Genomic DNA, 23,829 nt, shown 5'->3' on the forward strand with positions numbered 1-23,829 from the left:
TATTTAGTTTGTTTGTATAGTTATCCGTTGTAAACCTCAGACTTTTCTGAATGAGAATAGTGTGAAGTAAAGAATAAAATATTTTTGAACGTACACCTGAGAGCCACAAAAGGAACGGACATTTGACTGATGTTCGTATCTCCTATAGCACCCCAAGCATTTCAGGTATAGGAACTGGTTTGATTACCAAGTAGCTCAAAAACCTTAAAGCAGGATTAGTGTTTGATATTTCTTCCTCTGGTTACTGGATGCACATCACACTGAGCTTGTCTTTCATTTTCAGGGCAAAACAACCGTCATAATAACACTGTTGTTTCTCTTTGAACAATAAAATCCAACACCTAGCATGGCCCTCAACAGTTCACTATGGGCTGAACAATATAGCACACAACAGGTGCCAAATACAAATGTATTCAAGTGTTGATGATAATTAATGTTGGTGAAACATTACCTTTATGACAATGCAATCCCTCATAATCATTCCACTATGCTATCATAAGCCATGAGTTGTATTTGTGATGCAGTGGTCACACAAATGGAAATGCTTAAAGTAACTATGACGACACTTGGTGTGATTGCTATCATTGTGTGTGGATAGTGGTGTATTTGCTGTATTAGAAGTGACTTTCCGATTATATGTGGAGCTTATTTGAATCCAGACACTCAGACTAATCTATTGGGAGTCAGAGTCAGTCTGTGATTCCTAATGGAACAGCTCGAGGCGGTAGATTGGTATGACAACAAAGATTACAGTCTGCACTTTTTTTATGTTTGGGAGGGGGTCGCAAGAGGATACCAAGGGGAATATTTGTCAAACAGCATGATGTAACCAATGCTAGAAAGCTACCTGTTATTCAGATTCCAGAAGAGGAAACCAGTTGGCTGATTGGTGGATACATTTAAATAAAAAACAAATTGTGAGTAAGTTCAGGCTTTTTAGAAACAGATAACCGCAGAGGTTTCAAACAAAGCAGAGTGAAAAAACACTTTTTTATAGATATTTTTATTTCTGTTTTTACAGACTTTTTGTCACAACAAAGTCAGCAAGAGCATCTTTTCTGTCCATTACATTGTAGTAATTCATTTGAAAGCAACCAAGAGAGGACCAGCAACCATTTCATAGCGTAAAAGCAGAGGCCATTTAGACATGCAGCAAAACAGGCAGGGCTTCTAATCAAATCCAAAGGCAAGGGGAATGCTAACAGCCCCCACCCCATTCAGTTTCAACTTTACCCCCCCATTTACCGAGCCCCCAGAGCCCATCAATTACAAAAAACACAGAAGCTGCAACAAAAAATGATTTTTCGCTCTGAAATCTCACTCTAGGGATGACAAAATGAACAAATCTCTAGAATTGCTTATTCTATTATGTGCTGTTAACATTGCTTCAAAAAGGGATTCAGTAACAGATTTTAAAATTGCAACATTCAAGTTTCTCTAGTTAACCAGCATGGTGATTGGTCAAAGATCACAGAATATGCGTTAAATTAGTCAACAAACGATGTTTGATATGTAAGTGATATGCAGAGTAGAAAAGGAGAATTTGACCTCTGGACCTCTCTCAAACCAACATTTCCAAAATTTCGAGATTGGTGGGACAGTCTATTTAAAAAAAGAAATCAAGGTATAGGCCACACATAACGAAAGGTTAATACAATGAAACTTTACAACCTTTCTTTCAATCTATCGAGTATAGTACAGTGCAATTACTGTTTATTTCATGAGTTTAAGCACTGGCCATACAATACTCATATTAAAGTTGTAGAAAATGTCAACACACTTTTGATCTATTACTATTTGATTTGCAAAAGAGAACTGCAAATGAGAGATGTGGATTTAAGTACTAAGCTTTGCGTTTACATTACGGAGTGTGATTTATAGTCTGAGCAGTGTTCTAGGATCCAGGTGCGAGAGCGCTCCCCCAGTGTTTGGTCCCTAAGGGAGACATAATTGACAAGACCTTCTGTTATAAATGGCTACAAACAGAGGCCAAAACAAGAGAACATCCTATCCCAAAAACTTAGGGAAAAATGAAAAAAATAAACAAGTTAAAGGAATATCACCAGACAGACAAAATGACCCTCCAGCAAACAGACAAAAGCAGTGTTTAGACAGAGGTAGACCGGGGCAAAAGGGGGGAGTCCATCTTCTGTCAGGGGACCACTGCATCCATCTGTCTGTCCGTTCACCCACCTGTCCAGCCTCCTCACACACTGTAGGGTCTCACTTCAGCAGAGCCTTTATGGCTTCGTCCTCGGCAGCTTCAAAGGCACTGATACCGTCCGGTCCTTTCCGGTCTTTGTCAGCTCCCTGTGGAGGAGAGGGGACATGAATATTAAATATGCTTAGCAGGCACATCAAGTCTTCCCTACAGTAGGATGTCAACTCCACTTCATTGAGTCAGGGGTAAAGATGAGGTACAGAGACCTCAATCTATAGCATAATACAAAATAAAGCATCCTATGCCCATTTGAAACCAAAAAAGTGCCAGGTACTAGACTTGAAAATAAGTGTTATATAATAATTGAGTCATACTCCCTCTATTTAATATCTTGTTCTGTTCAAAACAGTCAGAATGTTTGAACTTCATTTCATGTTTTTTGGCCGATCCAAGAAATGTCAATCGCCGAGCCTCAGAACTCTATCAGCAACCACCGTCTGGGCTGTATGAATGAATTCTCTTGACAAGTTGTAGCAGTCACAAAGTCAATATCGCTTTTAGTTTTCGTGTATGATTCCCAAAGAGCAGAGATGTTTATGGGGCCAAGATCTGTATAGAGCTGAAGCCCTTTGAAAAGAAAACTGAACAATGTCTTGCATCAATGCCTTCAACGAACATGCTATCCAATAAGTCTGAAACAAATCATCCTGTGCATATCGTGTATCAAAAGGAATGTCTTGCCAAAGCCCAGGTGCACTCTTTAAACAGCCACCCATATGTTACCAAACATAAACGGCAAAAATATTTCCCTCTAACTCAGTAGGGCTGAACGATTAATCGATTTTAAATCGAAATCGCGATTTGAAATGATGCGATTATGAAATCGCAAAGCCTGCGATTTTTTATAACATTTTTTTTTGTTTTGTTCTTGTGTGTCAGTCATCCACACCAATCAGAAGTGCTGTGCTCCACATGTACCAGCCATTGTTAACCAATCAGAAGTGGCCCATGATAGAAGGTGATCGACAGATTGGGAGTGATCTTGGATGACAATTTGACTTTTGAAAGCCATATAAGAAGCATGACTAGAAGGCTGAAATATAACATTTTCAAATGCAAACATATTAGGAACTCATTAACCATAGAAGCATCGAAAACCTTTTTGCATGCCATGATACTATCACATTTTCACTACTGTATAACCTGCTGGTCCCAAGCAACTAAGACTGCTATGAGACCACCTGAGGTTCTTTATAAACAAGCCTTAAAAGTTATGGATAGAAAGTCATTAAAAGACCATCATTGCAATATACTGTCCAAATACAAACTTTTCAGTTTTGATAGTCTTGTTCTACTTTCCCGAGTTCAATTGGTATTCAGAATCATTCACAATTCTACAATAACACCATTGAGGGGCTTTTTTCAGCTTCGCCGTGAGCAGTTGCAGAAACTCCAGATCTGCATTAAATGCAGATCTAACCATCCCTCTGAGGCGCACTGCCTTTGGACGATCAGCATTTTCGTTTACAGCCATCAAGCACTGGAATACTCTTCCAGTTGAACTTAAAACCTGTACTGATATTATCTCGTTTTCTTATGGTGCAAAAAAAAAGATATTAAGCGACATGTCGTGCCAACATTAATTACACTGTAATCTGAGTTTTTTTTAATTTGAACTGTATTGTCATACTATATCTTAGATATTTTATTTAAAGGTGGGGTAGGTAAGTTTGAGAAACCAGCTGGAGTGCGCTAGAATTTGAAAATACACAACCGGAAAAAATCTGCCACTTCCTTACAGAGCCCCTCCTCCAACACACACGACATGACCAATGAGGGCACGAGATACGTTTGTGCACAGATGGAAGGCCATAACGTTATTTTAGCCGGGCCGGCTAAAATGATTGGTCGTGCTTTTTACAGTACTACAGCTTCCACAGATGACATTTTTTTATGGATTTGTTGTCAAAGCACTTAAGATATTCATTGCTATCGGGATGTTAAGAGCATTCCATGGAATATAACAAAAGTGTATCTCGAGCCGGTTTCTCAAACTTACCTACCCCACCTTTAAGGGCGCGTTCACACCTGCCTTGTATAGTCCGGTTGAATCGAACCCTGGTGCGTTTAGCCGCTTGGTGGTGTGAACACAATCCGAGACCTCTTAAGTGAACTAAACAACCGGACTCTGGTCCGCTAAAATAGGTGGTCTCGGAGCGCTTGCTTGCGAACTCTGGAGCATTGCTGGTGTGAACGCAGTCCGCACCAAAACATAGGAAGCGTAGTATTTACGTGTCACAAGAACGCGGATATCTTCAAAATCTTTAGCGAAAGAGTCTTTCAAGACATCCGCGGTTGTTTAGTTAAAGAGTGAAGCAGAATGAAGTGTTGAACAGTGTCGTGTAAAGTAAAAATTCTCCGTCAGTTACATAAAATTAAGAACACCTGTCATCGGTGAAACGCCCCTCCTTACTGCAGAACATCTCTCATTATGTTATAATGTTTTTTAACGGACGTTGTCTGATTATATAATCATATGCGCGGGCCGCTAGTGTCTGTTGATCTCCAGATTAACAGCAGCATGAGAATAACCTGCCGAAAGTGCCGATGCTCCATGGCGGAGGCTACGGTAGAAATTGCCGGGATTTGCGTTTTACCCCCTTAATGTCTGACCAATGCTTGAACAGCATTTCCGTGCACATGACTTGTGTTTAAAGTTTATAGTCCGTTTGAGTTTTGCCCGTGTGAACGCAAACCGAACCTTCTGAAAAATGAAACAATGTAACAAACTGTGGTCTGGTGCGCACCTGAGAGCAGACTATTAGGTGTGAATGCACCCTAAGTGTATTTGAAGTGTACTAAGTATTATGTTCGTAACCTGTATTTAAATCAGGCTTTATAATTATTTGAGTGACCGAGATCATGGAAGTGTATTTCAAGTGTACTATGTATTAATTTATTGAGCTGTACTTAAAGGTGGGGTAGGTAAGTTTGAGAAACCGGCTCGAGATACACTTTTGGTTATATTCCATGGAATGCTCTTAACATCCCGATAGCAATGAATATCTTAAGTGCTTTGATAAAAAATCCATTCAAAAAATGTCATCTGTGGAAGCTGTAGTACTGTAAAAAGTACAACTTTGATTGCCGCCCTGTCTGTCAGCCTTCCATCTCGTGCACGCACAAATGTATCTCGTGCCCTCATTGGGCATTCATGTGTGTTGGAGGAGGTGCTCATCCAGAATGCAGCGGCTCGTCTGGTCTTCAACCTTCCTAAATTCTCCCACACCACTCCGCTCCTCCGCTCCCTTCACTGGCTTCCGGTAACTGCTAGAATCCACTTCAAGACACTGGTACTTGCTTACCATGCTGCGAATGGATCTGGCCCTTCCTACATCCAGGACATGGTTAAACCGTACACCCCAGCGCGTGCACTACGCTCTGCATCAGCCAAACGACTCGTTGCGCCCTCGCTGCGAGGGGGACCCAAGTTCCCATCGGCGAAAACACGTGGGTTTGCTATCCTGGCTCCAAGATGGTGGAATGAGCTCCCCATTGACATCAGGACGGCAGATAGCTTGCACATCTTCCGGCGCAAACTGAAAACTCATCTCTTTCGACTCCACTTCGAGCATTAGAACTATTAACGAAGCACTTTTATACTAATAAAGGACTGGCTTACCTAAAGCCAGTTGAGTAGCACTTGAAATGTTTGGCTCTATGAAACCTGATGTACTTATATGATTCTGTTTTCTTCAAGGTTGTGTCTTCCTGGTCGAATGTACTTATTGTAAGTCGCTTTGGATAAAAGCGTCAGCTAAATGCAATGTAATGTAATAATGTAATGCTCTGCAAGGAAGTCTGAAGGAAGGGGCGGATTCTTTTCGGCTGTGTACTTTCAAATTTTAGTGCACTCGAGCCGGTTTCTGAAACTTACCTACCCCACCTTTAAATCAGGTTTTAAAATTGTTTGACTGATAGAGATCATGCAATGTTATTATTTGTTTATTGATTGTTATGAACCTGTCTGAGGACCACAGATGGAAATGAGCTATTAGCTATAATCTGGCATATTGTATCTCTTCTCTTTGATGAGATTAATGTTTTTGTATGCATGGTCCTTCTATAAATACATACAAATATGACAGATTGATCCAATCACCTGCCAAGTATTTTTGAAATACTTTTCCAAATGGCTTCCAATGGAGGTTTCCTAGATGGTTTGGTGAAACAAACCATCTGAGTCAGGTTAGTAATGCGCGCCATCACATGTTTTACATCTATTACAGGGTGAATCTTAAACTGAAGCTTGACTTTAAAGCAACCCAACGGAAGTTTCATGTACGTTTAGTTCTTTCACTCGTAGCTCGGGCTGCGGGGGTGCTAGAGACGGGAGCATGTTGATGCGACCTTCCTAGCCGTTAATATGGCCGCATTTTACAATAAACTTCCGTTGGGTCGCTTAAAAACAAATATCGCAAATCGAATCGCAATCGCAATATTTGTCAGAAAAATCGCAATTAGATTTTTTTTTTTTTTATTAATCGTGCAGCCCTATAACTCAGTCATTTAGCACTTGCTTTCCAGTCTTTATCCAGACAACACATGCATAACAAAGCTGATATGAGTGGATGCAATCATTCAGATGACTAAGGAAAATATAAAAAAACGAATGTAGAGAAGGAGAGAGAAATTGAGTTAGTGAGAAAAGATTCAAATGGGCAACAGAGGAGAGACGTCCCTTTGTTTGGCCTGCCAACTTCAGCCTCTTAGCAAAGGGCTTACAGAGCCAAGGCAGAGTGAGTCTATTGTTGCGTGGAGAAGCAGGGCATCAAAAACAATGCGACCCAGTTCAAGTGCCCGGCCGTGTGGGGATGATTGTCTGGGTGCAAATTCCGTAACACAGGAGCAACAGAGCGCATCTCGAGCCAGAAAGATTTACAAGGGCTGCACGGGTGACCTGTCAGATCTAAAAGCCTAATTGGTAAGAATGAGAAGCAACGGACGATTTCGTCAATTCACAACATGCTTTGCATTTTTAGGCTGTGGGCACCTGTCAATACATCAGCCATGTTAACGCCCTGTTAAGTAACATTTGAGCTCTGGCGACTGGTGACCCAGTTTGGACCTGGCATTTAATGCATTTGTGTTGATTTGATCGCTTGTGCTGAGGGGCTCTCATCTCCTCGCTTTTTATGCAAATAATAACATAGTAGGGCTGTGCGATTATGGCAAAAATCATAATCACGATTATTTGGGTCAATAATTGATATCACGATTATTTTTGACGATTATTCATTGACCATTTATTGAACTTTAAAACAAATAATATTTTACCAATAAACAAGATCAACAAATATGTTGGAGCGCACTTCCAAAACCATACTAAATATATATTATTAATATGATAAATAAAAATAAATTAGACCAAAATAAATGAAATCAAACATGTTGCAGTGCACTGTCACAACCTACTGAAAACTCCTTAACAAATAGCCAACATTTTGGTAAAACATATTCAACATATTCCACTCAGTTAAACGTTGAAGGCTGGCCCACCGTCATGGTCCAGAAGTAACAGGAAATAAATGTTGAACTACAATTTAAGACCAAATAAAAATGTTTAGGCCACCATGGCAAATGCTGGTAGGGCTGCTCATGTCATCTCTTAAAGATGTTTTGCAAGAAACACCAGCCTGTTTACATGGTCTGGTTTCAGAGATGAGCGCAGGCAGGTGACAATATTGCCACCTGTACTGAAGACCCTCAGCCACGCCCCGACACATGGGGTGACGCCGGCCAATCACAAAGCTTTGATGCGTTCAAGTGCATTATTCTGGCACAGGAAGATTATGTTACAGGACATTAACGATAAAACAGAATATTGTTGTTCTATTTTTAGACACATCTCGCGATCGACTGGTTGGGCACCCCTGGGCTAGACCATAGGTCTGTTGTGGTAGCAAAGTAGTCAGCTGAAGCCACATCTCTCTCAACTTCCCACGGCATTTGTCACATAGTGCAGGCAGCGCAGACCTGCTGAAATAATACCGAGACGGCATCGCGTAACGCTTGTCCAACGTGTTGACAAGTTGCTTAAAGCCCTGGTTGCTAACAGTGCTAACTGGGCACATATCTTTAGCGATGTGAAATGTAATGGCAAAGTACTTGCAAATAGTGGAAATAGTTTTACCCTTCTTTTTAACGAGTTGCTGCTCTTGTTCTGACATCTTCGCTCGCGCTGAACACTCACAACACATGTCACTCCCACGTGGCCGAGTGGGCTTTTAGGGAGGGGCGAAAGCGCACCCAGCAAAATAATCGTATTTTGTCAATTATGCTGTTTTCATAATCGTCGCAAGCCATAATCGTAATCGCGATTCAAATATGATTAATTGCACAGCCCTATAACATAGGCTACATTATTTCAGTTTCAATACACAACCTTCTTTTTGAAGATTAGCCCAATGTTGCCAATGTTGAGGAAGCCTGCCCCGCCCCCCTCCCTTATTTATCCAGCATCGGAGATGTCATTAGTAGCGGTTTCAAGAACATACATACATACATACATACATACATACATACATGGTAATAGACTCTACAGGGCTCATTTAGATAGCAGGAAACAGCATTACACCTTTACCTTAACCCTGTCACCATCAATACTATAAAAAAGGTACACAAACAACTGTATACGGTGTGTGTATAATAAGCATTCCCTCCTGCTCACCACACTCAAATTGATTTTATCAGTATCCTAAAGGGTCTGCCGTAGATTGGTAATCACTGTTTGTGTTTATGGTCGTTATATTAATATCTGGGGCCCATACTCCTGCCTCACATGATGAACCATGCCATCCAAAATGGATATTGCGCATCTTGCCATACTTGACAGCACTTCAATTAATGAGCTTTCCCCCACTTGAATAATGACCCCCTCATGGTCACCTCACTGTCCAAACATTATCCAGTCAGAGTCGAGCTAGTGGCCAAGGGAGACACAACCTAATGAATGAGAATAGACTCCCAGGGTGTCTCCAGAGTCTCACCGAGAGACATCATCATCCTGAAATATGGAGGCATACAAAGCAGCACTGGGTCGGTAATGTAATGTCAGTTATGTAATGCCACGGACCTGCCAAAGGGTCCATTAAGTTTATATTGAGCAGCTGAATGGAAGTGAAAGGTCTCCCATGCACAACTCTTCAAATATTGGGCCAGAGCATTGCTCAAAACTTAGTTGAAATGCAGTGCTCCTATCAGACTATTGACCCGCTGGCAGCAGTAACACATTACTGAGCTGTAAGAGGGCAAACGCCCAGCAAAAAAAAGATGGAAGATCAATATCTGTATTGGAGCAAACCATGTCAGCTGGGCTCAGGTTGAAATAAATATATGTGGAATAGATTAAGGAGCTACAACAAACCTTAGTTATAATTGGATAACAATAACCATTAATGATAGATATTTAATGTTTTATTGTTTTTAAGATAATTATTTATCAAATTGAGAATCAGTGGCTCCGGCAGTGGCTCAGTCAGTAGGGGCTTGGACTGTGAGCCGTAGGGTCACCGGTTCAAGTTCTCGACCAGACCTAAATATGGAGTGTGGACTGCTACTTGGAGAGGTCCCAGTTCACCTCCTGCCCTGCTGTGGTGACCTTGAGCAAGGCACCGGACATTAGGGCTGTACCCGAATATTTGTTCGAGTACTATTCAGGTTTCAATTTCGTTATTCGGATATTCATTGTTTTATTTTTTATTTATTGAAATCTCCAATATCAACGTAAGAGCTTGTGCCTCTTCGCGGGGTTCTAACACTTAACCATAAACATTATTGTTTACTTTCTCCGTCTTTATATGTAGATATGACTTTTTCTCCATTAATCTCCGTCACGTTGTTTCCATAGCAACAACAACTTCCAGTCAACTGCGCTAACTCTTCTTCAAAATAAAAGCATGTCTATACAAAATAGAAAGCCAAATTACACTTAAGACAAATAAAACTGCAACGAAAGTAACACACACAATGCAATATCCTTTTCAATTTCAAAAAACACAAATTGGGTTATATACATTAACAAATAACTATAAAACAACAATACTGAAGAATAACAAAAAGAATGCCGTGAATAAACCGAAATACACGTGTCTACCAAATATCCGAAGCCCTGAAAATGGTATTCGGGACAGCCCTACTGGACAGTGGTGTGGTTTCTATATGAACAATAACAAATACAAATAACCTTTCACAAACAGGTATTTCATAACTGCTTACAATTGTAAGAAATACATTTAAACTATTATTGGCAGTCACAGGCTGTTGTAAACTAAACACCACTGAGTGATTTAACTCATGTCTAACTTTCAGGTTTCTCTTTTCAGCCGCAGACCCCATGTCGCCTCTTTATGTGCGTCGCTAAGTTCCTCGTACTACTTGTGTACTTTAAAGCGGCACGCATCGTTTACAATTTGCGAGCGATTTTTCAAGTTGACCGTCTTTCTTGAAAAATCCGAAGTGTTGCCAAACGTTTGATTTGTAGGTATTTTTCGGTGCGCTGTGTTTCTCTTTCTCCTCGACTTCCATGTGTGTTGATAACTGAGACTCTCAGCCTCTGTAGTGCGAAGCAAAGATCAAAGATCGTCTCTGCGGAGTGCTGACAGGATGAGGGGATATTATATGAATGAATCGTTTTTTTACTAATGCAAAGTCCCTACAATCGATGCATCGCGAGTTCAACCCAAACTGTAGCCGATGTGCACTCTTTCAACCGGTGCACTCGCATCTTGAACGTTTATGCCGGTGAATTTTAACATCCCCATCATGTACACAGTTTCTCATAGAAGAAAAAAGGCTGCGTCTGTATTCATGTGTGCATGCCCTTCCATTGTTGAAAATAAACTGGCCAGCCGCTGCGGGCTGTAGTCAGGGTCGTGCAGCCTGGTCACTTATTGGGGTTAAAATGGCATTTTATTATTCATTGCCAACAACAGCACAGCACGCAGTAAGGGAGGGCAGCTACCATGATGCACCAGGGAACCAAGCCATTTTGTCAGCAAACTCAAGACTGTCTGACAGCTGAATAGTGACAACTCAGTGTTCTCTTTATCCACTGTATTGTGGAGGCTGTGGGGCTACTGTGTTGCCAGACAGAGTGGGTATACAGCAGCATGGTCAATGGGGCGGCTGTGGGACAATCTATTCATCTCATGTTAAGACACATGGTGGGTTTTCAGAGCCGCCAGGAGTAGATGTATTGAGATCTGGTCCCTGTGGTGACTGATGACCTTTGGCTGCATCTGGGTGTTAATCCCCATTTGCGCTTAGTGGGGATGAGTACGAAGCCATGAGGAGCGAGCCAGTGGCTGCACTTTTATCTCTGCATCCCCCATAATCCCTGTTCAGATGAGCTGCCTTTTTAGTCTCATATGATACCACAGACAAAGGCTCTTTTTTTATTTTTATAAAAAAGGTCCACCTAAAGGGCTTTCATTTTGATTCAGAGGTTGTAATTACATAGCTGCTCATTTCAGATGTAGAAAGCTTCTGGCTTTCATAAGGATGTACCAAGGATGTGGATATTGGACTGGTAGCTGGGGAAATAATCGAAAATGACTCCCGTCAAGGAAGACTTCATGTGAAAGGCACAGTATGCTGGCCTTTATTCCAAATCATATAAGAGTGATGTAGAGTGACACGTGACAATGTGATATTAAAATCACCTACGGACATACATTGCTAGGGATGGGTATCGTTAAGGTTTTAACGGTACTACTACTTTTATCGATACCGCTTATCGGTCCGGTCCTTTAACGGCACTCTTATCGCTTCTTTTGGAGAAAAAAACAAGGTAAACTAACTAAACAAATTGTGAACAAAACTAACATTGCTTTTTATTTAAATAAAAATAAATAATATTTCACATCAAAAGAAACAACAATGCTTTAACAAATCGTATTAAATAATCTGATGACAGAATAGCTGACACTTTAACAAAATAAATAACTCTGTTACCTCTAATCATTAACCCATGTTTGCATAATTGAGTTAACTCCGTGTGTTGCTGCTAGCATACATAACACCTGAGTGGAAAAGTTACTCGTACAGAGTAACTTACAGAGCTGGCTAGAGCTACAGAGCTGCTAGAAAGACAGTCGAACCCGGTGCATTCCTCCGTCTGAATGTGGAGCACTTTTGATAAATGTTTAGACAAATTGCTCGTGTTACCGCCCTTACATGCTAAACTCTTATTGCACTTTTGGTAACGAGCATTGTCCACATCGAGACGGGTAAAGTTTAACCACACCTTGGAGTGCGTTCTCTCCGCCATCTCCTCCGTGTGTGTGTGTGTGTGTGTTGCTGCATGTAGCAGCTGTGTGTGTGTAAACTGCCCTGCCCAAGCAGTCGGGGGAGAGAGAGAGATCTCTCGACTGGATTGGAAAGATCGAAAATACTAAAAATAATCAGACGCATTTTGCAGTCTTTTTGCGTATTAGAAACGGAGTTGGTGAAACTAAAACTGCAATATAATGTTTGTGTAGCAATAATACATACAACATATATTTTTTACATGTCTCCAGTACCGATAAAAAGACCGATAACGTCTGAGCTTAACGGTACCACGGTCTTTAATAATTCAGCCCCGGGGCCCGTCTAATACCGGGGCTCGGAGTCGGTACCCATCCCTATACATTGCGTCATCTAGCAGAATCTGAACTACATACATCCTGCACTTCCTCATTCTTAGCAGACCTACCTCTAAGAAAAGGCCTCACCAAAATAGATGACCAAGATCATTTAACTGTCTTGTTGCCACAACAATAATACCAGTTAAATGTTATAGCCCACAATACAAAACACAGTTCTGTGTCGAGTAAAAGTCAGAACAACCTACCCGTGCTAACTCGCATTACCCTGGCATCTTTTATAGAAAATGATTAACGTGGAAGTAAAATGCTTTTTTCATCCTGTTGGCAGCTACTTTCGGTTTATCTTTGGGCCAACAGCACTGACAGCCAGCTAACAGTGGCAGCCAGCTGACAGCCAGCTAACAGCGGCAGCCAGCTGACAGCGGCAGCCAGCTGACAGCGGCAGCCAGCTGCTGGACGCTTGCTTGCAAGACTCCACTGGCTTGCTGATGTGAGGGGGCCGTGGATGTGTTGATGAAAATGGGGAATTAATACAGCCTATGCCAACAGGAATAAGTAAGTAGTAACAAATGACATGTAATGTAGTAGAGTTTGAAAGTGTCTCTCTAAGCAAACAACAGTGTTACTCATATAGATTACGGTTTCCTCTTTTCAAACGTCAAAGTGCAGTTGAAAATGAGAACTGATTGAAAGTCTGTCTGAAGTTGGCATGTGTCATTGTTTTGAATGCAATAAATGACTTCCCTAATCGACTCCGCTTGTGAATGCTCCCTTCTTTCATACCATTACTCTTGAAGATGATTTCACCGTGAAACAAATCAGTGGAGGAGCTTTCATTTACCCTGCTTCATTTAGCCTGGCTGAGAACAGACAGCTGCTCACTGTCCCTCAGCCTTGGAATATTTATCTCTCCTTGTCATAACACATATCTGTCCGGGGCAGACTTTGACTGTAAATGGGTGCGAGCCGTCTACATGACATCATGCAGTCCTCTTAGTTGTAGGCTTCTCTCTCAGCATGAGCCATTACCTTCGATTCGAGCAATATACTAAAACTGACCAACATTTTTGAATAGTTTGAAATATTTTATATTTTTTTAAAGCTCTCCTGTGTTTACTGCTAAAGCCTCATTATTTTGTGTTGAAATGATTTGCAGCATCAAGTTGACAGGTTTTGTGGGCAAAGCTGCAGCTATAAAAAGCATAATGATATTGAATCAGGATATTATTTTAAACAAAACGCAAATGTTAAATGACAGAGGAGTACCAAAGACGAAGAACTGAAGGAGGTCTTGAAAGAAAAGTAGCTATTGTGGCCCACATACGTGTGACATTCATTGTCCACAGGAGCATCAATCCCACTGCAGTCTGGCTCATTTCTGCTATGGTGAAACAGAATTTCACCAGCCTAGATGAGTAGACGTTCCGTCATTTATATGTATTTGAGTGCATGCACTTATAAGTCAAATATTAAGGGAAGGTGTTAAAGAGACTTTACCGCAGAGAGCTAAAAATAGGACTTTCAATCTGATTTTGATGGAGGTGCAGACATCGTTTGTATAGTTTCATAACGGAATGCTTGGTATTTGGTTGCATTTCTACAGCTTATGTCAGCTTTGCCTGGCTCATTGTCTCTCTTTTTACAGCTGTGACTGTGTAGGCACAATGTGACTATTTGTAGCATCTAAGATAGTTCCAGAGCTGAGATTTAGATGGAGCAAAGGGCTGTGGACCTATGAACAAATCTGCCTAAAAACAGACACAAAACAAGTGAACAGCAGCAATACTGTGTCATGCTCTATGAACATTCCAGCACGGCCTCCGCAGGGCTGTGTTAAAGAGCCTTTTGTCCAGTGAGTTACCTCATCAGCACTCATACAGCCTCTGATACATCAACAAGCACTGAGGGGTGAAGGACACCCGGGTACTTCTGTGTGCAGGTGAAGGATAAATCTCAGTACCAACCTTTTCTAGCAGAACCTTGACACAGGAGGCGTGACCCTCGTAACAGGCGGAGATCAGTGGAGTCAGCCCGTGTTTGTCTGGAGCCTGTGGACGGAGCAGGTGGAAAAGGCTTAAGTGGGAGACAGACATTTCTTTGGAGAAGGTAATGTATGAGCAGATCAAGAGCACAAACGCAATCCTCCTACACAAGCACTCTCTCTTTCACAAATGTAAAAGAAAATAACTCCTATGAAAAGGGTCTTACTTCTCAGTCTCTTATTATTTTTCAGAAATTGAATGAGAGCACAGTGCACTTTAATACTATTTTTATCTTCTATGTTTCAGAAGCTGCGCTGGTTCTCAAGAGAAATAGAGAAATGCACAAACATTTTGTTCTAGGTAGGAAAGGCACATACTTTATGTTTTTACAAGATTAAACCCTTCTGTTTGTGAAGACCGGACCAGTGGATGCTATGATGTGGAGTTGTTGTATCCAATTTCGCCTAGCTAATGTAGGTACTTTAAGCATCAAGAAGTATCCTAACAACTCTACAGAACACTGCTTATCTTCAAATAACCGTCTAGGTCTAGAAAAAAACGTTCTCAAAAGTATTTAATCAAAGTTGGTTTCACACTCAAAACAAAGCTACCGGCCAAGGCTAAAAGTGTACACTGTACAGTTCTGTAAGTATTTTTCACATGGAATTGAACAGGCTGAGGAGATCTTGCAAATAACAAAAGAGCTCCATTGGGATTACGGATTTCAAAACTGTTGGAATGGTAAATGCCTTTTTATAGATATGAAAAATCTACTACAACGCCAGAATAAACTACTTGACCTCAGGGGGCCTCTGAAGGTAAATGTGAGGTGTGAGAGCCTAGACAGTTGTTGAATGAGAGAATGGACAATGACTGACATACATGATGAACTGGTTTCAACAGCCAGACTACTTTGAGCCTTTTACGTAACTGCTTGATTTGGTGTGATCATTATGAGTATGTTTGAACTAGGCTATAAAAGGGAAGCAGATAAGGGCACTGTTATTATTTGTGGTATTTGCAACTATGAACAACACACAAATTAATTCAAACTAATGCGATGGGAGCTGTTGTTTCGGGCTCTTACATTAACGTCGGCTCCCTTAGAAATTAGGTATGCCACAACATCCGTCTGACCAAAGTCTGCAGCATAGTGCAGAGGCCTCCTCCCACCATCCAGGGTCCGGTTTACATCTTCAGCCTGAAAAAGAGAAAGACAACAGATGAATAAGCTAACAAACAAACAAACTCAGAGCTGTAACAAGCTATGGTATGCATTAAAAGGGACATCAAATTACCCGGAAATGAAACCCTTCACTGTTGATATAAGTACAAACTGAAATTCATAAACAAACGATTACATGCACCGTCCTCCTCCGCCCTTCATTTCCCGGTTGTGGTACCGTTATACCCCAGACTGCCAGCCTTACAGCCAAGAGGAAAACCATGCACACCACCACCCTTCCTTGCTCACTCACCACGCTTATCAGTCATGGCTGTACTGTAGCAGTCAGTTCCGGCAGTTTCCGACTTAAAAAGGCATTTCCTATCGACAATCTGTCTCTGTTGACGCCTTTAAAAAGGCCCCTAAAAACTAATTTTTGAAAGCAAGGGATGTCACAAAAAAGAATGCTTCTCTACCTAGTCCATACTCAAATTCTGAAATTGTAAAAGATAAGTTGCAAATATTAACACCGCAGAAGAAAACAGATATTAGTATTTGTAATTGTATGTCATTAATTACAAACCCATATTAAGACAACATTCACAATTAACTTAATGTAGGACTGTTTATCAAAACAAAAATGGTCTCCTCAAGCAGAGACACTAAGACAGAGATCTTTATATCTGTTCTACAGAAGCAGGAGTTTCTGATATATAGGGAAATCAGTTTGGACACACAGGCACTTATTGGGGGCAATGATCTTCTAAACAGATTGTTCTAGGTAACGTGGTGGACCCTCTACTCCTTTGCAACAGCGGATACCCCCGCCCACCAACGTTAGCTTGTCACTACTGATGCAAGGGCCCGGTAGTAGTTAGCTCGCTAGCAATAAGCTAATCTTATGCACATCCTAATCATATGTGAAGGGATCTATTTTACCGACAATAACAACAATGGCCCAATGACGCATGTATTGACATTGCAATATACATAGCAGTAGCAGTTAATTGTCTTTCTTCAATATGTTCTACGTTATATTTGATGCTGCTGTTGGTTAACTGTTAGCTTACCAACAGGTTGCTTTCTGTAGGAAGTGAAAACACAACATTTTCTAGCCGATTTAGACATCACAGCACATTTACATACATCGTTAGTGACTACATGTATGTGGTTGGTGCTATAGCATATGACCCATTCCCTATTCTCCAGGTAAAAATAGCCTGTGTGTCGCTAACAATGCTAACATGGCGTTCAGACTTGGAACGTTATGTTAAGTCTATGTAAAAGTGTTACACCAGCCTTAAAATGTTTCGAAACGAATTCTAGCTCAGTATCAAGACCAAGCGCTTGTCTATGTTGGATTACCTAACTTAACATTACCCAACTATAGCTCACGTTAGCTAGCTAGCTAGCCAGTGGGCTAACTGACGTCCGTTACCTTTGCTAAGCAACCACTTGCCTGAAAAGTGTTGCACACAATCCACTGAAAAACACTCAGATCAAAGCTGTCTTACCGTTACCAGTTTGGATTCCACTTCATCCATGTCCCCGGTCTTCAATGCCCACATCAAGTCTTTATCTGCCATCTTCCTGTGCTTCGGTGTTGTTCCTTCCCTGTTATGCTGCAGGGCAGTTGTCAAGTTATATGCTAGTGCGTTAAAAGTTAGCTAGCTAACGTTGTAGCTGGAAACTCTCCCTGTCGTCGCGGTGAGTACGGTCGTGGAACTCGACTGAATACAATGTCGTTTTAATACTTCAGTAAGTAATTGTTGTTGGATTTAGCGTGACCTGCCAAGGAATGGCAGGTAAAATAGTCTCAAAAGAAGTTCCGAAAGGCAAAGTGGCCGAGAGGGATCCGCCTTTCAGCAACGAGAAGTGTTTCCGGTGCTGTAACCCGGAAGGGATGTGATCGATGTTGCATTTAGGTGAAATATCCAGTATGAACATGCACATGCCTCAATATTTCATGTATTCATTGTGTACAATTAATGATAACCATTGTGTTCTAATGAGGAGATATTCTTCATGTAAGTGTCTATATGATGACACCGTGCAAATACAAGTATTTTGACCCCAACATGTACTTTGAATGTTTACATTTTGTCATATTATACTTTGTTTTCTCTCTCCATTAACAACAAAAAAGAACCCACTCTCAACCAAGTCGAAAATATAATGATATAGAAAATCAATACATTCAGAAATAATAAAATACATAAAGGATTCTGGCAAATTCCTCCAGTCATTGCAAAAGACATGCTATACTGTAGATGTAAAGAAATATGCTACATTAATAATTCCCAAAGATAATTTCAACAATAGTTGAATTTAAATCCATTTAAATGCAAAATGAGCAAGACAAGTGATAGAATTGTAAAGTTAATTTGATGATTATTTCATTGTCGCTATTGCTGGTTAGCTTCAATCATATTTCTTAATCAGTTGACCAGGGTTCAATTCCTGTGAAAGCCCAACCTGTTACAGCATACTTCAACAAGACACTGATGATTTCAGCTCCTGAAGCTGAATCTGCACTCTGACCTTTCGGCAGAGATCAATTGAGTGCTCATATGTACATGTATATGTATGAGATAGCCTCAAAGAGCCAGTGGTCCTTATGATGTTTTAGCTGAGTGCCTGGTGCATCATTATTTTCCAAGGCACTTAGGGCCACCAAGCATTAAATGCAGCACCTGTTGGAAGCAATCTGCACTTTCATGGCCATCCTCGTGTGCATCCACCATCTGAAGAACTGTTCAATCATTCCCTGATAAATAGAGGATCATCTGCAAAAAGACAACATGGCAAAAGGGGAGGTGGAAAAACATAATTGTTTCACCTTGAAAAGGATCAAGGGCAGAGAAACAGGTTCAAAGCCTTACAATTGCCTTTTGCGTCGTCAATCCCTGCCTCTATTTCCAGGCCTCAACTTTATAAGCCCTCTCCTTGTGAAATGCAAGTGACTTAAAACATAATGTTGCATTAGCATTACATGAAATCAGCAGCTCCTTGGAAAACGAATCTGCCCAAAGGATGAAGAGGACAATAAAAGACACCCTTTCAGAACAATTCAATATGGTAGTACGACGAGAATGGAAATGCCTCTAATGATATTCAGCTGCTCTCCCATCCCCTTCCCCCTGGTGTTACTCCCCTTTGCAACATCCCTCCCACAGTCACCTCTCTCTTGCTACACACTCCAACACACTGATAGAATAGGCTGAGCAGCTGAAACACAGGTATTAAAACAGTTTTATGCGATAGTAATAAACTGTACTACAGTAAATGTTTCACATTTTACACCCAACTGGCAATAAGGTAAATAGCTACTTCTGTCACAAACAAGCTGAGAACCAAAATGCAACACACGGGAAACCAGGGATAGTCTGTAACCGGCTTTATTAAAGGCAATAGGCTGGTAGGAGACAAAACGGCAGATAGTAGGCAAAGGGCTGGTCGGGGACAGGCGAGGGTTCCAGGAGAAAGCAAGACGGGAGTCGTAGGTACAGACCGGGTCAGGTAGCAGGCGAGGCAGGCTGGTCAGGGACAGGCAGAGTCGAAACCGGGAGAGCAATCTGGAGGGTAATGCGGGAAAGACTGGCATGCTGCAAAGTACGATCTGGCACTGAGGTGAAAGTGAAGTGGGCCTAAATACTAATGGAGCTGATGGGTGTAACAGAGTGAGAGAGAGAGACAGGGTGTGACTACCAGGTGACTAAGGAAGGTTAATGCAGAACATAGGTGAGTGAGAAAGCAGACTGTGACAACTTCTCAGGTTTCTCCTGCTTGTTATGCTAATGTGACATACAGTATATGACTGGAATGAGTCCCAGCATGGGTAATCACAAGTTCATATGCGGCTTAAATCAATTGCAGACCAACTACTCATACCTACCATAATGATCTCTGCATACTAATGTTCTGTTTTGATCAGAAAATGAATACTTTATTTGACAAGACTGCTAATAGGATGTGTATTATGTCATGTGTATTGATGGTTTGAAGTACATTTTGCAGTCATGTATTATAGCGGTTTCTATATGCAGCCTCTTTTATGTGAAAGAACAACACAGTGGATTTGTTTCAAGGCATGAATGCTAGGAGAAAAGGTTTCCGCCTGACAGAAATGTTAAAGTAATTATATCCATAGGCATGACAGAATGGCACCTCCATTTTTCAGTCTATTAGCGGCACTCAGGGTGCAGAACTACACAATGCAATTTCTGGACTTTTCTAATGGACACATTAAAAAGTCCAGAAGGGGCTCGACTAAAGCACACTCTCTCCTCCTCATTTATTCACAGCATTCCTGAGGAGAACACTCGATTGACTGTGCAGATGTACTTCCTCATAACTACTAGAACATTCAGCATTTATCAGACATAACCTCTGCAGGAAGTTAATGAGAGATGTTTTAATGAATCAAATGCAAGCTCTTTATGAGGACTGAAATAGTCCATTTGCCTCAATTCAGAGATTATTACTAATGCTTAAGTTTAAAGCAAAATTCGTACATTTTAGATCATTAAACATGCACAAATAAGTGAAACACATTATTGAACGGTGTCCAAAAGACAATACACAAGATATTTTGCAATCGTAATTATGACAGAATATTTCTTTCCTTGAGATTTTTGAAGCTTGAGATTTGCTTCATGTGTTTTCCAAAGGCAATTCTTTTTTTTCCATTTGCTACATTAAACTAACCTGACAGCTGTAATTACTAATTACTTTGCTGATTGACATCTCACATGTGAAACAGGTTATGAGCTCATAAACATTGATGGGGTAATTGAGTTGAATATAGCCAGCCGAATAAAGAGCCATCAGATCAGCTACATCATTAAAATACTGCTTCGAGGGAAAGGCCATTACTTTAAATATAACTTATATTGCTCAAAGTAAAGGTCATAAAATCTGTGCTAATGAACAAAAACAATTCTGTCAGGTACACAATTTACAATCAATAATGATGAATTACAGAAGAGAGGAAGTTCTGCCCATGTTTTCAAAAATAAAACGATCATCTCTCCTCTTCCTATCATCTTCTCGTTCTCCCCCTCTGCTATATTTCTCGAGACAACACTCATCAAGTTCATTACTGTACTGAATGGTAATCCATACTTAGTAAATTGGTTTAATCCATCTATCTCAGTTGTACATGGCATTGTCTTTGTCACGGCTAAATGTAATGTGATTAGTGCGGCCTGCTGTGACTCGCACACACCCAAGGTATCCTGACTCCTCAGCACAATCCTGGGGTCGCACTGAGAGTCGCCGAAATGTCACAACTGTTTGCTAAGACAGCAGTTAATAAGCCACCTGCTTCACCATGATAGTCAGGATTTAGTGATATATTAAGAATACTGTAATATTTGTCCCAAAACTCCAACATTTGAACTTAGAAGAACATGCATACTGAGTGAAAGAGAAGACTGTAGCTCACGTTAGCTAGCTAGCTAGCTGAAATAAGAACATTTTGTGATATCTCATGTTTAAAGGTTGCGTGGGCAGTCGTGTTTTAGTTTAAGATTTCTTATCACTTAAAGAGAGTAAATGTAACATGAGAATGTTTGTTGAGATTTGTCTATCAGACACAGTGAAGTAAACTGACAAAAGCAGTAAATGAAAAAAACAATTAAATGAAAAAGTATTCAAAAGCGGCGTCTGATGTCATGGCAGCAAGTGGAAAGTCTTTGAAACATGAACAATTGGATAGAACCAAATTTTAAAAAAAACCCACTTACAGAAATCTCAAAGAATGCCAACGTTCTGTCACCAACATGACTAAATCAATAATAGGAGCAACAACAAAATACAGCAGAACTAAAATTTCTCAGCACAAAACAAACTAATAAAACATCAACATATAATGTGCATTGTTACAATATGCTTATTTTAATATGCCTTTGGTCACTTGAGGGCATTGTCTCAAGCTGTAATCACAACACCAGCATATTGATCTGGCAAAATTGTAATCAGAGTCGTGTTACTGGCCACCTAATGAATGTAAGTTCCTTTTTTGGCAACTTTAAATTACTTTAGAGGGAAAGATATGGCTCTGCTAAATGTTCCACTATGTTCCGCAGCCAATGCCTGACTCTGTCTCTGTCTGCTGCTTGGCAGTGTGTTCAGTGAGCCTGCTGTGGCTGGAAACAGGATTAATGAGATCAATGCATCAAGTGTGGCACTGCCCAGCAGTAAATTGATTTTTAAGGAATATTTGGACCATAATCAAATAAGAAAAGCATCACAAGGATTTATCTTCTTCTTTATATTGTTATATGTTTGTATATACATGAATATTCTGTAAGCATATCATAATAGTAGACCCAAATAAAATATAGTAAAGATAAAATAATTCCTTAAATACTACCTCAGACCCTTTTCAAATTACACATGGTAATTTGATAACATTTTTATAAGAAATAATGATAAGTGTCACTTGCACTTTTCGTTGTTCCCCCAAAATGACATTTAAAAAAAGGCATGATTTTAATATGTTTATTACTTTTTTAATACTACATTTCCGAAGTGGTTTTGTCTGCATTTTCTTTTTATCTTTTATTCTACTCACAGAGAATTTGATCTGTACAGCGTTCAAGTTAGAGACGACTCTCAGTAACACACCACCCATGATTGATTTAAAGCTCCAACCTCTCCTCACAGCTGGCCTGTTGTACTCAGATATTGCACATGGAACAAATTCCGTTTCTAAACTGGGAACGCATAATAGCGAGAGCGAGCATCATCTGGTTATCTGACTTCAGAATTTGAAAACTTTTGATAAAGCGGGTGCATGCACTACACTCTTTGATGAATACATAGAGCTGGGAAAAAAGCAGCTTGTAAAAGTAATATAAACTGGTAACTGCAGGAGCATGTTGTGTTTTCAGGGCAGAGGAAACATTAGCAGTAAATAATTTCCCTTCCAATAGACCCATAGGCTATGGAGCTTAATCTCAAGAGAAATTAAACCTCTTCCAGATGCCTGCAATGCTGAGATAAAGGAATATGACTTCACGAGGAAATGGACAGTCATAAAAGATAGTCGATAACATAACTACTGTAGGTTATGTTGTTGAACACCTGTGCAAACCCCTGCACATTAAAGTTCATTTTGCACCACTGGTTCTGTGAGAAAAGGCTGACTTAGAGAATAAACACACAGGCTAAGATTGAATGATCTTAAAGAAGACCTGAGGCTTTTAATGACCCAATGCCCTTTTAACGTCAAGAAATGGACACAACAAATAGGTCTCTAAATATTATCTTTGGCAGATGTGTTCAGATCTATATGGCCTCTGTGGGCAGACGTGACGCTTGCTCTGACTCCGTGTGCTGCCTCCATCTAGAGGTCAGGCCATAGATACTGCCTTCCTTAATGGGAGCGTGGGCAAGAGGAAATAAGCAAGGCACAGGACAGGACCTGTCTTCAAGCGGAGGATGTGAACCGCATTCACTCCCCCCCAGCAGTCACCGCGTGGGTTTCGAAGACATTGCAGTCGAAGAAATGACACTTCTAGACGGATCTCTTAACAAATTCACTGGGGTTTTCATGGAGTATGTGATGGAGTCTCTTCCGATAAAGCAGGTTCATGGCAGTAATTCCTCGGATGCTTACAACCCCTCAATAAATCGAGCAGGAACACCCGTGGCTGTCCATTGTTCTCCCCTATCACCTCCCATCATCTGGCCCTCACTCCCATCAGGCACCGCTGTATCCCATCATCCATCACTCCAAGGTGTTGTCCAAGAGCGGCTGCCTCTGATCACCCCTGACTAGCCCTGACTGGGGGCTTGTGCTCTTGGTAGTAGATGCAAGTCCTGATAGGATGTGACAATTTTATTAGGCACAAATCAGGCGGCCGT

General features: G+C 40.8%; 1 protein-coding gene across 2 annotated transcripts; it reads right to left on the bottom strand.

Annotated features, from left to right (window-relative positions):
• Positions 1–987: 987 nt before the first annotated feature.
• On the bottom strand, positions 988–17,849 carry mtpn (myotrophin). 2 transcript variants are annotated; one of them, XM_034226087.1, is made up of 5 exons: positions 17,472–17,849; positions 15,880–15,993; positions 14,775–14,858; positions 2,194–2,310; positions 988–1,935 (listed from the first exon to the last, which is right to left on the bottom strand). In XM_034226087.1, exons 1-4 carry the CDS (start codon positions 17,541–17,543, stop codon positions 2,224–2,226), a joined length of 357 nt encoding a protein of 118 aa, XP_034081978.1. In that variant the 5' UTR covers positions 17,544–17,849; the 3' UTR covers positions 988–1,935; positions 2,194–2,223. The 2 variants fall into 2 exon arrangements, with proteins under 2 accessions (XP_034081978.1, XP_034081977.1); XM_034226086.1 differs by having other exon boundaries at positions 988–2,310.
• Positions 17,850–23,829: the final 5,980 nt, after the last annotated feature.

This window comes from Gymnodraco acuticeps, unplaced genomic scaffold (genome assembly GCF_902827175.1).
Source record: "Gymnodraco acuticeps unplaced genomic scaffold, fGymAcu1.1, whole genome shotgun sequence".
NCBI classification, from domain to species: Eukaryota; Metazoa; Chordata; class Actinopteri; order Perciformes; family Bathydraconidae; genus Gymnodraco; species Gymnodraco acuticeps.